Genomic DNA, 21,291 nt, shown 5'->3' with positions numbered 1-21,291 from the left:
TGAGCTATTGCATCTTTAAGTTAATCTCTTAACCCTTGGTAAAACAACACAGCTTGCTTAGATTCCGGCCATGCTGATTCCAGTACCAAGCGATTAAATTGCATCACACAGGTTACCAAGACTTTAGTACCATGTCTTAAGGCCAGTAACTCCTTATCCTGAGCCAAAGTCGCGTTTCTTCGGTCAAATAATCGTGCAAACTCCACTGAAAACCCTGTCCAGTCATACAAGATTGGCTCATCCTTTTGTAACAACGGAATTGCCCATGCTGCGGCATCCCCCGTAAGATAATAAATGACAAAGGCTGTTCTAGCTTGGGCGTACTCGAATGCCGTAGGTTTGCGTAGAAAGTGTAACTTGCATTGTGTTAGAAACGTAGAGAATTTCCTAGGATCTCCTGAAAACCTCTCTGGGTCTACCAATGGTACCCCTAATTGTTGTTGCACCATCACGGTACTGGACCTGCTAGAAGACTCAGCTGATGATGGTGCCGCCACCTCCCCATGTAGAGGTGTTCCTTGGGCAACCAAACCACTAACTTGCATTTTAAACGTGGCAGTCTCCTGACGAGACTGAATCAATTCTGCCTGAATATCCTGCAAGGCCTTTAAGACCTCAATTAAAGGGGGAGGGGACTCCATTTGGCTCATGTGGCTTAATTATCCCAATTTGTGGGTTGGTGATTATGTCACACCCCTGGAGTATACACAACTCCTTCCTAGCCACGGAAGCCAAATGTTGTGACCCCTCCCACCTTGGTTGGCACGGACTCCTGATTGTTCTACACACAGGCACCCCGAGGCAGCCGAAGGTGGGATGTGGTTTAGGGAGAGGTTGTGGATAGGGAGGGGGTGTTTAGGGTAACCGGAAAAAGGGGATTGGATAACATACCAAACACAAACATATAGCAACTTGTCTTAGTTCTTACTCCTACTGTCAGTATCCTTCTTATTTAGGATAGCAACTCTCCACCCTGCATTTGTATAGATTGCCTGAGTAAGCCATAAACATAAGCACATGAAGCATGGATGAATTGTAACATAACACTTATAACACGTAACACACTCCTGTACCAAGAAGGAGATATTCAGGCAAGTATTTCTTATTTAGTAATGCCCCCAACGTGTGCCTTAATGCTCCTGCCACGGCACCTAAACAGCCTGATGACACCGAACATGACTTAAAACATGATGAATTGGTATGACATGTAATGAAACAAGGAATAGCCACAAAGAAACATAGTGTTACTTCACGATATGCCTTAACCCCTGCTTTCACCCTAACAAGTGTCTTTTACAGTCCTGGGGAATACCTGTGTTATCCTAACAAGCATGCATGTTGCAGCAAAACATGTAACCATGGGCGATTCTCTTAACAGCACACAATTTGGCACTGTTGTGCGTTTGGTTCATAACAAAGTTTACTGATACAGCAATTGCACTCCTTACAAGACTCTTGTGAGAGCCTCCATGTCAATCACCCCAAAATATTCATGCCAGCACTTAACTGAAGCCTGGGGGGCTCGTCAGCATCTCCCCAGGCAGTGAAGCTCCCGCATTGTGCGGACTTCAGCCGTGCACTGCTCTGCTCTCAGGGAAGGGATACCTTGTGTCACAGCGTTTCACCATCGTCCCGGGTCTCATGAATTTACCGCCAGACCCCGGTCCTGCATGAGAACACTCCTCGCGTGCTACGACTGCACACCTGCTTGCTCTGGCCTGTGCCACACCAACAATCACCAACAGGCAGCACTGCAGGAGCTCTTAAATAGCAGTTGGCTGCACCTGCCTCATTCCTGCCAACTGCCGCCCCAAAGGCTCATAGGGATTGTAGTCTTTTCTCCTTTCTTGCACAAAACACCTCTAATTAATGACTTTTCCAGCCCAACAGGACCTTTTTCCTTACATTAACATTGAGGTGACCATGTTTAAAGGTTACTATGAAATGGAATCGTGCAAAGAAATGGATCCAACAGTTTTGGCGCTGATTCATCGATCGGACTGTTTTAAAGAATCCTATGTTTTTATGATCAGTAAACACTGCGATAATATGGCGTGCGCCTTCTAACAAATGTCTCCAGTTCAGAAATGATTCTTTAATCGCTAACAATTCTTTTTCAAATATCCTATAATTCTTCTCTGCTGGTGTAAAGGTACGATAAAAATATGAGCGTGGATTGTGTTCTTTGGTGGAGGGATCAGTCTGGGTTTGTACTGCACCCAAATCGTAATTGGAAGCGTCGGTTTCCAAGATATAGGGTAAATCGGGATTGGGTAGCCTTAGTAACAGAGTAGTAGTAAACAAGATCTTTAGCAAACGAAAAGCATGGTCGTTGTCTGCGTTCCAAACTAAGGGGGCTCCCTTCTTGAGTAGCCGGGTGAGTGGTAGAAGTACTCCTGAATAGTTAGGTATGAACCGTCTGTAGAAATTTGAAAAGCCCAAGAATCTTTGCAGTTCTTTGATGGAATGAGGCGTCGCCAATCTAGGATGGCTATGATTTTCCAAGGATCAATTTTGATGCTGTCTGGAGTAAGGATGTATCCTAAATAGGCGATTTCCGTCTGGTGAAAATGACATTTCGATGGCTTGGCATATAAACAGTGGTGTCTTAGTTTGTGTAATACCCCATTCACATGGGAGACATGAAGGTCATACGAAGGCGAACAAATCAGGATGTCGTCCAAAGAGACCACAATGTATACATCCAAAAGATCTCTAAAGGTATCATTAAGAAAATATTGAAAAACAGCGGGGTCATTACATAGCCCCGAAAGGCATGTTGTCTTCCATTTCTCGTCCTCTGCCACCCTTACTAGATTATACGCGCTCTTCAAATCCAATTTGGTATACATATGGCTTCCCTTAACTTTGATTCAATAGAGCTTGAATAAGTGGAAGGAGGTAACGATTCTTGATCGTGTTGGCGTTGATATGATGATAGTCCACACATGGTCTGAGCTCGGACTTGTCCCTCTTAGGAATAAAAAAGATAGGGGCACCTGCCGGGGAGGTAGAGCGACAGATGAATCCTTTACGAAAGGTGATCTTCTACATAATCCTTCAGTATTAGGTTTTCTTTTTCAGTTAGGGCATAGGTATGTGGGCATCGGGTATCAGATCTATGCAGTTGTCTTAATCCTTATGGGGAGGGAGAGTATCGGCTTTCTTTGTATCAAATACGTCCAAATAATCTCCATATTCTTGAGGTATTTGTTGTAATGTAACCAAGGCTTGTTGAGATATCTGTGATTGTACTACCTGGACGGTCTTGGAACGAATAGACTGGCGCTCGAGGCTAAATTGGGAACATGTTTTTGTACATTGATAGCCTTGGAATGTCAGTATCTGATTTCGCCAGTCTATAGAAGGATTATGAAACTGTAGCCAAGGGTTTCCAAGAATGAGCTGAAAATGAGGTGCTGCCATAGCATCGAACTCAAGACATTCCTTATGAAAGGTTGCACAGGTCATAGTGAGTGGTCTGGTATGAAGTGCAATGGGACCAGATATGAGAGGGGTGCCATCTACTGACAAAATAGGTTCTGTCTGAGGTTTAGTCACCAAGGGAAAACCTTGTATATGTGTGAAGGCAAGAACTATAAAATTACCTGTCACTCCACTATCAATGAGAGCGAACACACCTTGCCATTTCTGAGAATCTATCCTGAGATCAACACGTATATATAAATGGGTTGCTTGGTTGGGAATGGTCAGACATAAGACATGAGGGGAATCAGGATTTACGGAACTCATCTGGTGATTCCCTATTACGGATGAGCCCAGAGGTTTTCCGGTACAGATTGGATCCTTTTGGGACAGTCTCTGATGGAGCGTTTTGAGACCCCACAATTGAAACAAAGGTTCAGAAGTCGCCTCCTTTCCCTTTCCTCTGAGACAGGTATGCTAGTACACCGTAATTGCATAGGTTCAGGTTTGTGCTGGGAAACATCTCTTTCTAATTGAGGAGGGGTTCTCCGGTGTTCCAACCTTCTCCGCTGACCTCTTCTTTTGGTAGCTCTTTGATCTATCTGAATAACCAAAGAAAGGAAGTCAGTAAGATTAGCGGGGGGATCCACAACCAGGCTAAGGGTGTCCTTTAGTTCCTCCTTTAACCCTTTACACAATATGGTAATCTGGGCGTCTTCTGGCAACCCGCTTCGCGTGATCATACTCTTAAACCAAGATATGTAGGAAACCAAATCCCTGTTCCCCTGCCGAAGGTCCAGTAATTCATTTTTTACAGCTTGGATAGTATACTGCCGATCAAACATATTACGAAAGACTTCTAAGAAACTATCACAGTCATTCAATAGAGGACTGTTTCCATCCACATAAGTAGTATAAATGATACCTTAGCTTGGTCTGAGGGGTAGAGTTGAGGTCTATTGAGGTAATGAATATGACACAATGTGAGAAAGGACCTGAATTCTCTGGGGTCTCCTCCATGTTTTGGGGGCATAAGGGATGAAGGAATATTATGGGCAGCTCCTGGGGCTGTAAGGGTTGTGGGAGTCAGGATGGTTTTACCATCCGAGTGAGAAGCTGTGCCACCTGCAGAACCCCAGGGGGAACTAGAAGGCAAGGTCTTCGTAGTTAGTAGGTCTACAGAATTCTGCATTGTCGTCATTGACTGAAAGACTGCATTCTCTTATTGTGAAGTAGCCACTTCTACATGTAGCTTCTGTACAGCAGAAACAAAATCTTTAAGCACAGCGTCCATGACTCGGGAAAAAGAAATTCGATTTGTGCATTCTGTCAGATCTGCCAGAGTTGTGTGAAGCACGAAAAGATTTTCTCGGAAGTCGGGATGCTTATGTTACCTCCTTTCCCCATCAACAAGCCCCACAGCTTAAAAATATAACCTATGTGACCCAGGGACTAAGGCAGGAGTGCTACGTGAACCCCCCGTGCCTCCCTCAAACTGTGAATGGATCAGGAGCTGCACTGGAAAAACAAAGAAATATTTAGAAAAGGCTAACTAACAATTGAATACAATTTTGTATAATGAACACCATTTAGACATAAGCTTACCCAATGGTGGATGACTCCTAGTTTGGAACTCAAGTGAATGATCGAGGCTAAGCTAATTACTTAAACCTAAATACCTGGTAACTTGGAGCAACTGGATGCACAAGTTCTGGCCCTGGTCTACCATCGTTGCACGATTAAAGCTGAAATTAAATTACACTTTTATCCTGCCTCGGCGCACTAGTCATGGATTAGTGGGAAGGACCCCTGTGCGTGTCACAAGTCAGCTGACTAGTGACACTACTCGCTTTTGCAAGCAGTGACGGATAGGAGGCACTGCCCTAGGAACGCCTGCCAGAGTTCCCCAACTGCCATGGGATCCGATACCAGGGCAATGCGGTTCCTGCTCTGACGAGGTGAACGTGTCATGTGCGGACTGTTCTGAGCACGAGGACAGTGCCGGAAAGAACGGGTGAGTCCGGGTTCACCCGTAATCCTAACAACCAGGGTACTAATAGTGTTTTTTCTGGAGTTGCGAAACGGCATGCAATCTGTTTTTCAGATCGAGGACAAACAAATGGCCACCGTGGATCAGGGAGAAGGGACTACATGTAAGCCCTTCTACTTTTCCATTTTACCATTAAAACGATATTTTTAAAAAAGGTAAACCAAGATAGGGCCGCCATGGATCGGCAAAGAGACTAAATGTCGCCCCTTCTCTCTTTCCTTGGCGTCCAGACGAACAATGGAAAGGAACTGGGACGCAGCGCTCGGAGCGCTTGTAGCAGGTAGGTCTTTGTGACGCTGGTAGGGACTCGGTGAGGGTCAATCAGATTGTTTGTAACAATCCGATTGTCCCTTGCCATGTACTAATAGCGAAGGAGTGTGTCCATGGCTGTCCTGAGACAGCCCAATAGAGCAGGGGCTTCAGTATACTACTGACACGCGCTCATTAATTCCCCCCGCTCTCCCTCAGCAGCAGGCTGTGGGGTGTTTGAGTCTACATACCAATCTTGCTAAAATTCCACGATCCTGCACTGCAGTACTTTGTGGGACGGCAAGCTTCTGGCCTAATTCACCAGCCACAAAAGCCCATTTGGATGCTTCAATGAATTGCTGCCCTTCCATGTGCTTTGTGCTTCTCTGCTGCCTGGATCCAGACTGACAGTTACCGCAATAGAAGGAAATAAATGATCTGTTAGCAGGGAGCCTTGCAATACCCAACTACAAAAAAACAGATCTCCAAATTCATAGTTAATAATATACTTGTCTGAGCGTCTGCTCAGCTGGAACGGGTTTGAAGAGCCTGCCAAGGGGTAGACACATAAAACAGGATCTGGTGTGGGATGCTTTTATAGGTCACATGGCATTAAACCAAGTGAAACAAAACACAAACCTAGAGGAAGGACTAACGTAGTGCCTGCCGTCTTCTTAGTATGGAAAAGGGCAGTTGGGACAGACTGTCTCGGGGAGCCGATACCTCAGTTAGGTAAGGACTGCGACAAGGAAGACTAACAAGGGGGGGTAATGTCTCCTCTTACAGCCGAGCATTTTTTAACCTATGGGTTTTGCAACCTATAATTGTGTGGCGACGTAAAGCAGTCAGTGGTCCAAAATACTGACTGTTTTACTATTATTGCACAATTTATGAAGCTCTGTGTGTTAGTTATACTTATTATTGTGTTTAATGGCAATAGTGACGCTCAAAGAAACAATAGACGGAATAGCAATTCTAAAGAGTTTCTCGGACAAATGAAACACGTCACAAATGCTTCTCGAAAACCGAACCCACATCTATCACTTAAAAATCCAAAGGAGGGATCTGCAGGCCTGCAGTCCAAACCCGCCAGGTGTGATAGTGTGACTCAGGGAACAGGAATCCACACATAAACATTTCAGGTAGCATTTTCACAGTCAGTGTCGTTAAGACACCCAATCAACCTGGATGCAAATGCAGTAAACCAGCTAGTAAGAAAGTAGAGGAATCCTTGGGAGAATGTAGCGTGAATCCAGTGGAGACACTGCTGTTTTAATAAAAGTTCCCCTATATTGGAGGTTTCTCAAAGGCCCTTGCTGCCTATACTTTAAATATTGCCCTAACAATCAGACTAATTCCTCAAAGCCCTCTATAACCCTTCTCTCGAATCTACCCAGAATGCCAAGTGGCACAGCGAGTAGAGCGCTCGCTTTGACATCCGTGCAGAGCCTGCTAACGCAGGTTCGAATCCCGGCGGGGCCAAACTCAGCCTTTCATCCTTCCAAGGTCGATAAATGAGCACCACACACCGTGGGTAATAATGAGCAGCGCTCAGATACCTGAGGTTTTGTAGCGCTATATAAGTGCCAAATTATTATTATTTATTATTATATACCCCCAAACTTAGTTTTCTGGTCAAAACAGACCGTAACCTAGCCTCTTTGTCCCCTTTTCCACAGACCTGGTTGCTTGCCCTTAAGGCCGTTAAGCATGTCTCTTCCAGAACTTCTGCTCCTGACTGCCACATCACCCACTAATATCAAGACTTGCCCTTTCCCCACCTACTTGTCCCATTGAACGTTCAATGATTTAACCTTGAATTTAGCAAACACATGAAAACCCTGAATCTTACCACTGGGCAAGGCGCAGACCACGGAGAACGCCGAAGCAGCCAGGAGAGACCAGTGAGCCCACACAGAGAGATTGGGACACTGGGGCGCTTCGAGGCATACATTGCACGCTAATTGGAAAGCCTGGGAGAACCTGAGCAGGGGAGCTGAGGGAACCTTGCAAGCACGTGAAGTTGTGAATCAAAGGCCCAATACTCGAATGGAAAAGAATATGAACATATGAGAGTGTTACAACATTGACAAAGTCCTAGCAGGCAATTTGATTTCGAGTCTGCGACCTGCACCCAAAATACAAGTAGTCAAGTCTTCGCCAAGTCCTGGCAGGAGAGTACACCAAGCCCCTTTTTTTGTCAGGAGACTCACACTTGAACTGTGTTGAATACAAATGAGGAAATAAAGCAAGTCTTGTGAATGATTGAAAGGACCAAGCTGTCAAACTCTGAAGTAACTCCCTTCCCCTCCTCCTCACCTGAGAGATCCGTGGAACCGTCTTGGTACCCTGTTTTCTTCTTCAGTCTCTTGCCTCTCTGTGTTTATCTTCTTCCTGGTCTTTTTATCGTGCAAAAAGGGACGAGCTCCCTGGGATGCCACACTGTCGGTATATGAGATAACCGGACAGGGGGGACTCCCGGGAGCCGGTTCCGGAGCAGGGAAAAAGCCTCACGGCAGAAAAAACCCTGCTAGTTGGTTCCACTGTGTGCAGGCAGGACAGGCAGGAGACGTGTGTAGTTGACTGAGTCCGGATGAAACGAAACTTGGCGTGAAGGAGATACTGGAGCTGATACTGGAGCTGATCTAAGGGAAGATGCCAACAGGACGATTGCGAGGTAAGTAAGCCCAGAGAGGGGGGAACCCAGACCGGGAAGCAAAGAAGAGAATGAAAAGCAACTGGGCTAGACAGGAGGGAGAACAAGATAGCCGGGGAAAAAAACAGGTCGGAATAACTGGGACGCGAGCAGCGTTGGGAGAAAGAGAGAGAGAGACTCGGAGGGAAAACAGAAGTAGGAAACCGAAGCGAAGAAAGACACACACTCGGGAGCGTTACCTTCGCGGAGCGTAGAAGGTGCAACACGAGGTGGAAAGGACCGGAACGGCATTACTAGATGCGGCGACCATCTTGGGGAACAACTAGACCGTTGAATCCAAATGGCCGCCGACGTAATGGAACCGCTAATGGCGCTTCCAGATGTCCCACAAACGCCGCCATGCGGAATGCATGACACAAGCAGGGAAGGAGCAACTTCTTGGTCTCTTTTTCTTTTGTTGTGAACTTGGAGAGAGAGATTTATTTATAATGTATATAGCGCAAATCCACTGACCCTAAGGCTTAAGGGCGCTAACAACAAACAGATACAGAAAACGCGTTCAAAGAAGAGAAAGGTCACATGTAGTAAAAAGTTAAACCAGAAAGCAGGAACTGAGACCAGAGGACGAGGTTAATTAAACAGATAGGTTTTAAGTCCTATCCTGAACACTCTATTAGAACTTTCAGTTCTAAGTTTGGAATGGAACCGCTAATGGCGCTTCCAGATGTCCCACAAACGCCGCCATGCGGAATGCATGACACAAGCAGGGAAGGAGCAACTTCTTGGTCTCTTTTTCTTTTGTTGTGAACTTGGAGAGAGAGATTTATTTATAATGTATATAGCGCAAATCCACTGACCCTAAGGCTTAAGGGCGCTAACAACAAACAGATACAGAAAACGCGTTCAAAGAAGAGAAAGGTCACATGTAGTAAAAAGTTAAACCAGAAAGCAGGAACTGAGACCAGAGGACGAGGTTAATTAAACAGATAGGTTTTAAGTCCTATCCTGAACACTCTATTAGAACTTTCAGTTCTAAGTTTCAGTGGCAGGTTGTTCCACACGATGGGAGCCGCGGAATAGAAGGCTCCAGTCTTTGTCTGAGATAGACTGCAGTTTGGAACAACAAGTTGAGAAAGACCATTGGATCTGAAACTATAATTGCTGGTCCTAGGTTTAAGTTCTTCATTAAGGTAGTGGGACCAGAGCCTATCAAACAGTTGAAGGAGATGGACAAAAGGCGAAAGAGAATCCGTTCCTTAATGGGAAGCCAATGAAGTTCCCTTCTAGATAGAGAGATATGATCTGATCTCTTTTTGTCCATAAAAGCCCTAACCGCATTATTCTGCACTACCTGTAGTCTATTCACTTCGCATTTTGGAAGACCGATGAGAAGACTGCTACAATAGTCTATCCTAGAGCTAATCAATGCTCGGGCCAGCGTGTCTCTACTAATTTGAGAGAGGAAAGGACATGCATGAGAAAGTAATTTAATGTAATATGAAGATGAGGAAACCAGATTGCTAACCTGAGCTTTCATACTCAAGTTACAGTCCAGATAGATCCCCAATGTCTTAACTTTTTTCTTAATCTTTATGACACAGTTATTAATCACAAGCTGGGAGTATAAATCTTCCAGTCTGTGAATTTTCGAGTCAGTACCCACAAGCATGTGTTCCGTCTTGTTGGTATTAAGGTCCAGTCCATTAGTGCACATCCAACTTTGGATGAGCGAATATATCTGGTTGATTTTAATTTCATCGTCAGTGAAGATGCCCGTAATAGGAATAATACACTGGGTATCATCAGCGTAATTAGTGAACTCTGTCATTACTGTCCAAAAAGTCAAGAAAGGGAACCGTAAAGATGCTATAGAAAATTGGCGAAAGACAGGCTCCCTGCGGTGACTCCCTGCGTCATGTCCATGAGGTTAGTTTCCGCAATGTTACGGCTCACTCGCCATTGGCGCCCCATGAGAAAAGAGGTAACCCAAGCAGCCGCCGAGGTCGAGAAGTCCGCCACCCCCTTCAACCTGGAGACCAAAACTGAGTGGTCTACCAGGTCGAAGGCGGCCGATAAATCAAGAAACATCAGCATGCAGGGGCTACCCTGGTCCATGTGGCGAAGGAGCCTAGATTTTAAATCCAGCAAAGAAGTCTCAGTGCCGTGTTTTTCCCGAAAACCAGATTCTCTTATTAAGAATGTCATTAGTTCTTAGATGGGTAAGGAGTTGGGTGTACGCAACTCTATCGAGAATTTTAAGCAGAAAAGGTGAGTTGGAAATAGGACAATAATTCAAAGGATCGTCAGGAGAGAGATCAGGTTTTTTTAATAGAGGAGTTACCGAAGAGTGTTTAATACAGGTAGGAACAACACTGTCTTTGAAGGAAGCGTTGACAAACTTACAGAGAGTAGGGATCAGAGAGGAAGCGCAGGCCTTTATTGTAAGTGCCGGGCATACATCACCCTTACAGTTAGATGGTTTGAGGTTATTAATTAATACTGTAAGGTCGGCCTCTGAGATGGGCTTAAATGAGAACAGTTCTTCTTTATTACAACATTTAGCGGGGGTCGCCGGGACTTTGAAGACCCTGAGCGATAGAGTGGCTCTGGTTTTGGCGATACCTCTGTTAATTCTGGTGAATTCAGCATCCATCGCCTCTTGTATTTGATTACACCATTTGGTGTCTTTAACAATAGGATCCTGTGTAGTATTAGTGGTTGTTTCCAACTCTCTAAACACTTTGAACAGCTCCTTTGTTTTGGACTGAGGTTTTGCTATCCTGTCATCAAGATAGAACCTCTTTCTACCAAAAGAGGAGGGTAGTCTCTCCACAAAGCAATTCATTTTCCAATTATTTTAAAGTAGTTGAAAGACCATGAGGACGGAAATACTTTTTTGGCGTTTTTGGGTTAAACTTGTAAACCCCTGTTCCACAAGCAAGAGGAGAAAGCAAAGAAACCTTGTAAATGTGTGAAACCCCGGGGAACAGAAACCAGTCCCTTGGAAGGAAGAGATTGTAAGGAGAAGAAAGGACAATCTCTTGATACGAGAGTCTTACCAAATATTTGAAAGTAGTGGAAAGTCTGAGACGATGTGAACACCCTCTTGGCACTTATGAGACTGTGAACTGTGAAAAAACTAAGTAACTTAGGGGAAGGGAACATCCTTCCAATGATGCTGGAACTTTTGGTTGTTTATTTTTTTTGACACCCTTTTGGAAGTTTGAGTTTAACTTGTGAACTACATCGGCAAATGGCAGAGAACATTAAGCCCTTTTGTGCTTTATGATAGGTTTAACGTGTGAGGGTCAACGTAGGGTTTTGGAGATAGGATGGAAGACTTTTACTTTGGACATCTTGACAGAGACCATAGTAGGTTTTGTTGAGGCTGGGAAACGCCTCCTAGAGTTAGGGAAAGATAGGCTTTTCTCCAACCTATTTCCTTCAATAAATGTTTATAGCAATCAACACTATGCCTTTGTGTCCGAGTCTTACCTATGATGCCTCACAGTGGCCTGCCAGATGTTTTGGACTACAACTCCCTTGATCATTTACTATTGACTAGGCTGACTCAGGATCATGGGAATTGAAGTGTCAAACTTCTGGATGGCAACATAAGGAGTAACCATACTCCAGACCATTGTTCTTCAGACTACCATGACATTACAGAAGGGGAAAGACCATGTGCAAACCAGGCCTAACCCCACCACAAAGGTGCCCCAAAGTGAGACTGTAAGAACAAGGCATATGAATTCTTCCACTGCTTTGGACCCTATCAGAAAATGCTCCACATACCATCACGCCGCCATAAACAACCATTATATTTAAAAGGCAGGTGTCTCGTGCTCTGAATAGTGGCCACTGGAGAAAGAGGATGCTCCCCCACATGGCATCTCTTCTCATATCCCCAAAGGTGACCCGCAAGGAACCTTTCGCCACCCCTGGACCTCTCTTGCGTGTCTTGCAATGCAAAACCACTGTCCCACCTCTATGCCTGCTCTCCTCTGTATCCCCTACCCTCCAAAAACTGGAATCCACTGCACACTAAGGGATGTTACTGATCGGTGTTAAAAAAAGAAAAACCTGTCCGATATATACTTATCGATTATTTATGTTCTTATGTCCGCTAGCTATAGGTGAGAGGCTGCTTTGTTGCATCACGCCAATCAGTGAGCCAATCCTTCAATTAATAGTGGAAAAGGTCTAGTGGGTGTGAGGAACATATGGTGACAACAAGTGAGATTGACACAAGTGTTCACAGTTCAGCAGTGTTTATTGAACAATTAATGCTGTGTGCAGGTTGGAAAAACGCCTAATCTAAACCTGAATCTAAGATGGGAGCAAGCGTCGAACATCAAATTAAAAATAAGGCAGTCCTAGTAGTGTCGTGTCAAAACAAAAAGGCCTATACTAAGAAACCTATTATCCAAATCTCATCACTAATACAAAAAGGGGTGTGGGATTGTTCTCAAGAAAATAAAGAAGTGTTCTCAAATAATGTCAGGATGCAGTAGCCTGGGTCTCTCTTCCCCACATTTTAGACACGGCTAAGATGGGAGCTTGAAGTACAATACGGTCTCGGGCTTCTCCAGCATGAGACGACAGTTCCAATGGCAGCTCTTGGGACATCTTTTCAGGCTTTTAGTTATCAGGGACGTTGATGGCCAAGCCTCGTTTCACTTGAAAGTATCTTGCCTTCGAGGACCTGACGTGTTCAAACAACAAAAACAAAAGTTCCTTTAACAAATGAAAGTTCTTTTCCAATGCTCGCTGGTTGATGGGTTCACCCCTGGGTCCCCCTCTTCTGGGTGCTGACCCTTCTCAATCATATTCCAAAAGATGTCACAGGATTTCTGCATCCCTCAATTTCTCGCTGTTTTGTTTGGGTGACGGCTTCACCCCTGGATCTCTCTCGGTTGGGCTAGGATCCCTCTTGATTTTAACGGGATTGAACTCCCTTGGTTTATCAATGTTCACTTTCGCTGTGGGATTCACGTCCCTTTTTCTCACACTGCTTGTAGATCAAAATCTTTCGATTGTACAGGGATTTTGCTTAGCCCTCTGTATGACCACTTCGACCTATTTCGCCGGCCCACCTACGGCCTTCTGTTACTTGTAGTTTCCTTCAGATGGGGCTCGACCAGAGTCTCCCGAGTTAGCACCCACGTGGTGCCTCTTTCCCTCTGCTGATGGTCTCCCCATCACACTTTTACAGTTCATTCAAAGTTCATCAGCTTTGGTTCAACAACTGGCCACTTTAGGATTCTCACTCAACACAGCCCGGCTCTTATGGGTTCTCCCCTCGACTCACCGGCTGTGATGAACCGCCTGGCCTTTGGATTCTCTGGAATCAAGGCTGGTACCACGGGCGTGGGAGCTTCCCCCGCTCCTGATTATCGGCATAGGCTTTCCCGTGTATTGGGACATCTGCTGCAGGACACTTGTGCTCTTGTTCATGGTTTTAGTCTCCCTTGTATTGGGACATGTCAGGTAAACGGCTCTGGTGTTAGTCCGTTGTCCTTTGTGTTGTGTGAAAGTGTTAGAGTTAGAAAGGGGGGGGGGCAGTGGTTTGGAATGTCCTCCGTGAAAGGATGGGAAAAGGTATAACAGGAAGGGGGATACCGCGTCTTACCCGTCTGTGTCCCACTCCCATTCCCCGAGGACCCCCCATCCAGGTGATCCTCCCTCACTGGTCCACCCCAGGAACTGGATCCAATAGCGATGGGCGTGTCCTGGCCACCTGGATGACAGATCCCCGGGGACTAGCTAGGGAGATACCTTCAGGTTTATGACGGGATACAAGGCTGCTTCCCCCAACTTGTGGCCTTAAGGGGGGGGGGCCTGGGGCTCGAATCACAGACTGATGACAATGAGGTTATCAAGGCTGGAAATTGACAAAATTGACTCTGGGAACACTCTCCTCCTTTGTGGGTAGGGGGCGGGTGAAAGGCATGGCTCCAGGCCAGGTCATGCAACACAGCATCTCTTCATGGAACCCAAACCAGGTGCGCCCACCGGGGCTTTTTTGAAATTTTATATGAAAATGATTGATGGTAGATCAACCTCTGAAAAATGTGTGGGGCTAATCTGCGCACAGTTTTCTAAGCTCACTGCACGACATACACATAGACCTGTGTACTCTGGGTAGACACAGCCTACAGACTCAGTCCTCCCTGTCATATTTCATTGGGATGTGACCAGTGGAGTACATGATGCATCTCCAGATGGGGGAGGGCCAAACCTCCCCCCTGCCATGGCCTGCCTAGCTAACTATCACCGGCTCCATGAATTCGCCCTGCCTGTGTTTTTACCCTCTGAAAATGGTGTCCGCAATTAACATACTTCAAACAGGCCCACATGGGGCCCAGCTGCAAAGGTTTAACAAAGGAGATGGGGAAAACCCAACAACCTTTGATATGCACTGTGTCACCCTGAAGCCAGCTTCTGCTTCTCAGTATCAATGACAGTGACCTGTCATGTCTGGAACTATGTATTTACAGTAGTCATCCCTGCAGGGGGACCCCCTTCAGAAGGTACAAGTATGTGGTTCGGCGGAGACCAAAGGTCTGGTCCCACTGCAGCATCAAGGGAGACCTGCAGCTTTACTCAGGAACCACAGATAGCGCAATTAACCACAGAAACCCTTTGATCCACAACAGACAGGAAGATGGGTGGCACTTAGTAATACATGTTTTCACCCCTTTACCTTTCCTGTTGCGAAGCACTTTGGTTATGACCTTGTGCATACAGGAGATTGTTGGTGGGGACCCATGATTGGTTCATTAAGGTAGGCTTAGCCTACAGCAATCACTGTGACCCATTTGGCTTTAAAAGAGGCCCAAGCCCCTCTTTTGGCAGATCATCTGAAGACCTTGCAAGGAGTGAAAAGAACAACTAATTTGGACCCTGGCTGAGGGTACAGTCTGCCTCACAGCGTCCGCCAGTGAATAAATGCCAGGATTTCCAAAGAGGGAAGCAAGATCCCTCCTCTAAACTTCTTCCAGGGAACAGAGGGAGATGCTGAATCCAGAGGATGCCACAGCAGCTCCAGAAACGGTATCCAACCAGCAAACACAGCATGCTCTACTAGGCTCTGCTAGCAAGCTTCCTAGGTGAGAAGTGGCAGAAAGTCTCTGAACCAAACCAAGGACCAGGCAGTTGCCTGCAACACTCTGCCCAGCTTTGGACCGTCCGCCTCAAAGGATGATACGAGCCCAGAGAAGAAGCTAGGCAGAGTGCATGAACATGCATCTACCAACATCAGCCTTAAAGGACATTTTCGAGCCAGTCGAGCCCCTCAAGCTGCAACCAACTGCACTGCTGACTGTTTTTACGGTGCAGTCTCTAAAGACGTCCGAGGCGGCTCGGCCAGTGCTTCAGACCAACCAACCAGCCCTGAGACAGCGATTCCTGACCCTGAGCCATTGTGTAGGCCAGCCTGCAGCCGTCCGTCCAGCCTTGCTCGCCAAACTGCCTACCGCTGGATTCCTGCAGCAGTCTCCCATCTTGTACTCTGTCACAGAAGCAGTATAGTGCCCTGAAACCGACTTGACCCTGTCGAGCAACAAGAACTTCTACAAGTGCAAGGTACATTGTGGTTCTGTCCCCCTAGTCCTTCTCTGAAGGCCCAGAGTGACATTTTACGACCCATTGCTCCCTTTGTACTGAAACCAGGTATCCTTGAACTATTCCGATAATTACTCTACCGACTAACCTCCTGTCCGTATCCAAGTGCATCCCTTTTCCTGATTGAAACCATCTGTCCTCTGCATTCCTTTATAGGGTGGGTTGTTTTTTGTAGTGTGCTAGAACTGTCTGTTGAATATTAATAAAGTAGATATGTTTATACAACAATGACTGGACAGTCCCTTTTATAATTGGGTAATAATTGTATTTTCGCTGTGTTGCAAATAACCAACGATCCACGATCTTGCAAAGATAAGCCTGCCGTTCCATCCACCTTTTGCCAACATTGGACAAGGAGGTTTATCATTTGCGTGTGTTTCCAATCTGTTTGGATTCCTTCTGGTGTACTAGAGGTGTGGGGCTGATTGATAGTTTAGAAACCGATATTCATCCCTGGACCACTGATGCCCCGGAAGTTGATTCGTTGCATGGTGATTTTCATAGAAGCAAAGAGCATTTTTGAGATTTAAAATGTCAAACATGTCTTTGATAGTAATTCAGCAAGAAACCCTTTTAAGTGAGTAATGGATGTTGGACTCTGCTCTTTTGATTGGTCACAACACTCACCCTAGCAAAAAGAAATTTCTGTAAATTGCAAGACATATATACCAATTTGTTCAGCTTTTGAGCAGTATCTAGGCTTTGGCTTTGGCTGTTTCTACATTCAGTCTCCCATGCTGAGTATTCCGAGGTGCGATTTGCTCGCGTCTGAGGGCTTGGAAACAGATCTGAGAGTTTCCTGAGCTCGCTCCTGGGCCTCGAGACAGAGCAGGGTGCCGGCCGCCCTCTGGCAAGACAAACTTTGCTGGTGCTACGCTCCGTCTTATTTCATCTCCACCCTGGATTAGGGGACCATGATAGAGGGTGCATTTGCTTACAGGTCAGTGGTCTTCAAACTTATTTGGTCTAGGCACCCCCTGAGCAAAATGTTGGCATGCCGCCCCCCCTCCACCCAAAATGCCAAATGGACAGTATGTACAAATGGCTATGAACTATTGCGTGTCGTCACTGCACCCTACTCCCAGTATAGTCCCTGTGGTCACCATACACATATTTAAATAAAATATAAATGAACATTAACATACCTTCTGCAGGGGCCTGTGCGTGGGTGCTGAAATGCCCCGCTCCAGGTTGCTCTGCCTGTATGTGCAATGAGGCGCAGGAGCTCCCCCTTGCACATAAAGACATACAGTGCCCCAGCCAGCATTTCCAATGAGCTATGCAAGGCTGGCAAAGCAAAATGCCCCCAGCGTTGCATGGCTCAGTGAGCATGTGCGGCTGGGGAACTGAACTGTCAAAGGGAAACAGTGTTTGGGTGGACGCCCCCTCGCACATTATGGATGAGTCGCCAGGCTCGGTCTGGCCTATAGGGCAATAGGGCGCTGCCCGTACCAGAAATGCAAAATCCTAGTGTAAGCCAGTCAAAATGGGCCACATTTATGGCCAATGTGGGCCAGTTTGTTGAGCTGCTTCTCTATGCAGCTAGTAGTGTTGACCATTGTTGCTGAATAAATATTCTTTAAATATCACAATATGCTTACGTTTGAACAAAAAAAAAATCCTTGGGTACTATTCAAACAGTACGTGACCAAATGAATGAATATCCATTTGCATCTGCGGGCCACTTTTTCATTGGTGCCCGACATTTTTTATTTATTTCATTTTTTTCTTTTATTGTGATTTATCTTGTTACAAACTTTATACGCATTATATTTTGTCCCTTTTCCATTTAACTTAAACCAAATGATGACTGGAAATCAAGAACAGTAAGGTCCAATAATTAGTTGAGTTATCTAAAACCATCCCATAAAATGAGTTAACATTTTTCAAAAAAGAAAATTCATTGTGGTTTCTTAATCGGCGAGTCCTTGCTGCCCGTCTTTTTCGCCACTTACTGGCAGCCCACTTAGTATTTTGTTCAAAAAGTCAATTCCTGCACATACAAGCACTTTTTCTTCCCCCTCCAAGGAATACTAGCCACCAGTCATCTGCAGACAAGGATCCAGCCTCTTTAACATGTTTCGGTAACAACAAGGTTCTTTCCTCCGTTACTGCCGGACATACAGTTAGCAAGTGTTTCACTGTTTCCAGGTTTCCAACATGGATGCAGAATCGCCAGACCCCCTTGTTGCTGCTTCGTTTCGCCCTTCGAATGTAGATATTCGTTCGTTGGATACATATTTAGACTTATCCGTAGCAACTGTTCTCCAAGACAGTTTAATGGTCCAGTCCGACCATGTGAGCCCCCCCCCTGCCCATTTCCTCCAATATAAAAAAAAAAACTTTTTTTTTTTACATTTCATGCTGGGCTCTCTCGGACGCTGTACGTACCACTAGTTGATTTTGTTTTTTAAAGAATGCACCATTCGTTCAAAGGGAATCCGTAGGAATGCCCATAACAAAAAAAAACCACAAATGGGTTATTTATTAGAATTTCGGCTGAACGAAAATTACGAACAGCTGAAAATTTCGAATACATTTTTCCATTCGGTTTGATTATAGTGAACAAGGGGAGCAGGGGTTGCGGGGGTTCTTATCGTGCATAACAAGGAAGTGGAAATTGGAAACGAAGAATCTCCATACCCGAGTATGTTACACAACTTATTTTAGGTACCTTAAATCGACGAACGTGTACAATGCTCTTGAATAGGAGACTTTTCAGACTTGCATTATTTTGATTTTTGGCACTTCGTTTTCCATACAGGATGACATTCTTTTGGATTTACTTGTTTCCATAACGATTTACATGTTGTCATGTTTCTTTACTATGCATTACGTGTATTTTAAAAGTACAATCTATAGGACAGAATTATTCATTATAGGCCTTGAAATCCAAATCGTAACTATTTGAACCAAGTAAAGATTGCAATTTAGTCACTTAACCACATACCTTCCAGAGTGGGTTAAAATTGAATTTTTGTTGCACTGAAGGAGTCGCATATCACTTGATTTAATAGGCAGGTTGATAGTCTCACCAACCATTCAGTGCACCAGAGATTCGTGTACAGCTGAGGCACTGTGGGAGAACCAACATTCATTTCCTCCCCTGTTGTCGCAGGTTACCGAAGTTGCTTAGGCCATCCAGAGCACTGCCCAACAGGAAAATGAGTGAAGCTCTTTGCTATTCCCTGCTATGCTATGTTATACCCTAAGAGTGCAGTTTTTTTACCTGACATGGCAATGCCTGCCAGTGTTATTTCTAAGTAGTCTGCTGAGAGGTAATGGCTTAATTGCAGCTGTGAATGAGCTACTGGTGTAGTAAATATGTCGTAACCAGATGTGCCTTCAGCCAATTGATTTATATCTGTTCCTTGCACTGATGTCTGTTTAAAAAAAACATTCACAATGTCAATAGTTTTGGCTTGTGATGGGTATATGCAGTCATTGCTATCATATGCCTTGGTCCTCACAACATTTGCCAGCTGTTTCCATCTTATAGCCAGGTAGGTAGTGCGTGACAAATGTCTATCACATGCCTACACAAAAAAACAAAACGATTGCCTTCCAATTTTTGTATTCAATTAAAGTGACCGCAGCCAGATTACTGGCAACTACAAAAAGTATTGAACTTAGGGTACGGGTGGGCTTGCCCAATTCATTGACTTGGTGGGCTTGCCCAATTCATTGACTTGCTGTTTTGCCCAATTTCTTTCATTTACACGTACGTTTGTTTATGACGATGAATTTAGGAAAACGACCTTTTTACCCACACACTGTTTAAAGCCCTGTGCAATTCTAATTCAATGGCAATCACAATATGTTTGTAATTGTGTGTTTTAGCGTAAATGAGGATCAATAGATAACACTTATAAACACGTTCTAATGAAATGTTTGTAAAATAGTATCTTGTTTAATTTGCATGCACTGTTGGATCAAAGATTTCTAATTGTTAATGTATTGTATTGAGATTTCTGTTGGGGACAAATATGGTGGCATTTTTTTTATTGTTAGGGGCAATGTCTAGTCTAGCCACAATGCAACAAGAACCAATGAAGTTGGCAAAGCATAAATTAAGTCCCGGCCCGCCAATGGTCCACTCTACCCCCGCTCATGCCATCCCACTCCCTCCTTTTTGGGTGCAGCCAGAGATGTTTTTCTCGACCTCCACCTCTGGCTAATAATCGTGGCGTGAGGTAGGCAGCAGGATTCTTTTTTTTTTCAATATATAAATATTTCCTACCCATGTGATGCCAGTCCATTATTGGTGATAACGCTTCGGTCTCGTTAATTACAGAATGTCCCAATTTTTACAATTAATATGACGGTAATTTTTCATCTGCCGCATACTTTGCCATGCTGTGCGTTAATTGGTTATGTCGGGAAAGTAGAGTTTCCGGAAATGGGGACTGTTCTCTTGATTGCATGTGATTGCGACTAAATGTTTTGCAAATAAAACTGAGATGCGTTTCCTTACTAATGGCTGGTGATTTTTGCAGGTGTTAGTCACAATTTACTGGCTGGGGAAAGCCGCCAACAGCTGCACAACTTACAGCGGAGCGACCCTGAACCTGAAGGAGTTTGAAGGTTTACTGGCACAGATGCGGAAGGTATGGCGCACACATGTCTAGCCACGCAGGTGTTTCGGTGCCGAAGGCCTTAGAGGAGACGTGTTATGAGCGAGGAGTGTGGCCATGCGCATAGTCTGCTCCCATTGTTTCCAGTAGGGTCACGTGTCAAGCGTTACCGGGAAGGGGGGGGGGGAAATGCATGCCGCGCGAGGCCTCATGCGGGCAGTGTGTCTCGTAATGCTGTCCGCCTGTAATCCCAACGGGAACCTGGAGGCCCTAATCATGGTTCCACAGCTATTCTTTTTGCGGTCTGCAGAGGAAGGTGCACAGCGTGCGGCCGAGCCTTATTCCTACCTCCTGCCGTTTACATTCCGAGTTTTACAAAAAGAAAAGAAAATCTGAATTTGCGGTACAACCGCCAATTCAAACCGGACTAAACGGGCCTTCCTCGGAAGCGTTACTTTCCTCTTCTGTGTTTTGTCTATTTCTGTTAGTGACTGCATGCCAGTCAACGCTGGGAGGAAGAATCCTTATCTGAATGTGAAAAAGTGTACTGAAAAACAATAAATCATAGGCCTTGGAAGTGGCGCTGAAGACATTAATGGGGCTAAAGGAGCCAGCTTTTGAGTTGTACTGGTTAGCACTACATTTTACAGGGGTCCAGTCGTGCAATAAAGTGGGGGATCTCATTATCATGGGCTGTGACCCCACAAGAG

The 21,291-nt window shown here is 45.2% G+C and overlaps 1 protein-coding gene across 1 annotated transcript in view; it reads left to right on the top strand.

Annotated features, from left to right (window-relative positions):
* LIMCH1 (LIM and calponin homology domains 1) overlaps nt 1-21,291 on the top strand; it is a 1,245,196-nt gene that overhangs the window by 764,761 nt on the left and 459,144 nt on the right. Inside the window, exon 6 of the mRNA XM_069631748.1 lies at nt 20,504-20,614. Within this exon, the coding sequence (XP_069487849.1) occupies nt 20,504-20,614 (111 nt within the window). The remainder of the gene's footprint in view (nt 1-20,503; nt 20,615-21,291) is intronic.

The sequence above is a fragment of the Ambystoma mexicanum genome, chromosome 6q (genome assembly GCF_040938575.1).
Source record: "Ambystoma mexicanum isolate Mex_15411 chromosome 6q, UKY_AmexF1_1, whole genome shotgun sequence".
Taxonomy (NCBI): Eukaryota; Metazoa; Chordata; class Amphibia; order Caudata; family Ambystomatidae; genus Ambystoma; species Ambystoma mexicanum.
This window is presented reverse-complemented; position numbering and strand designations above follow the sequence as displayed.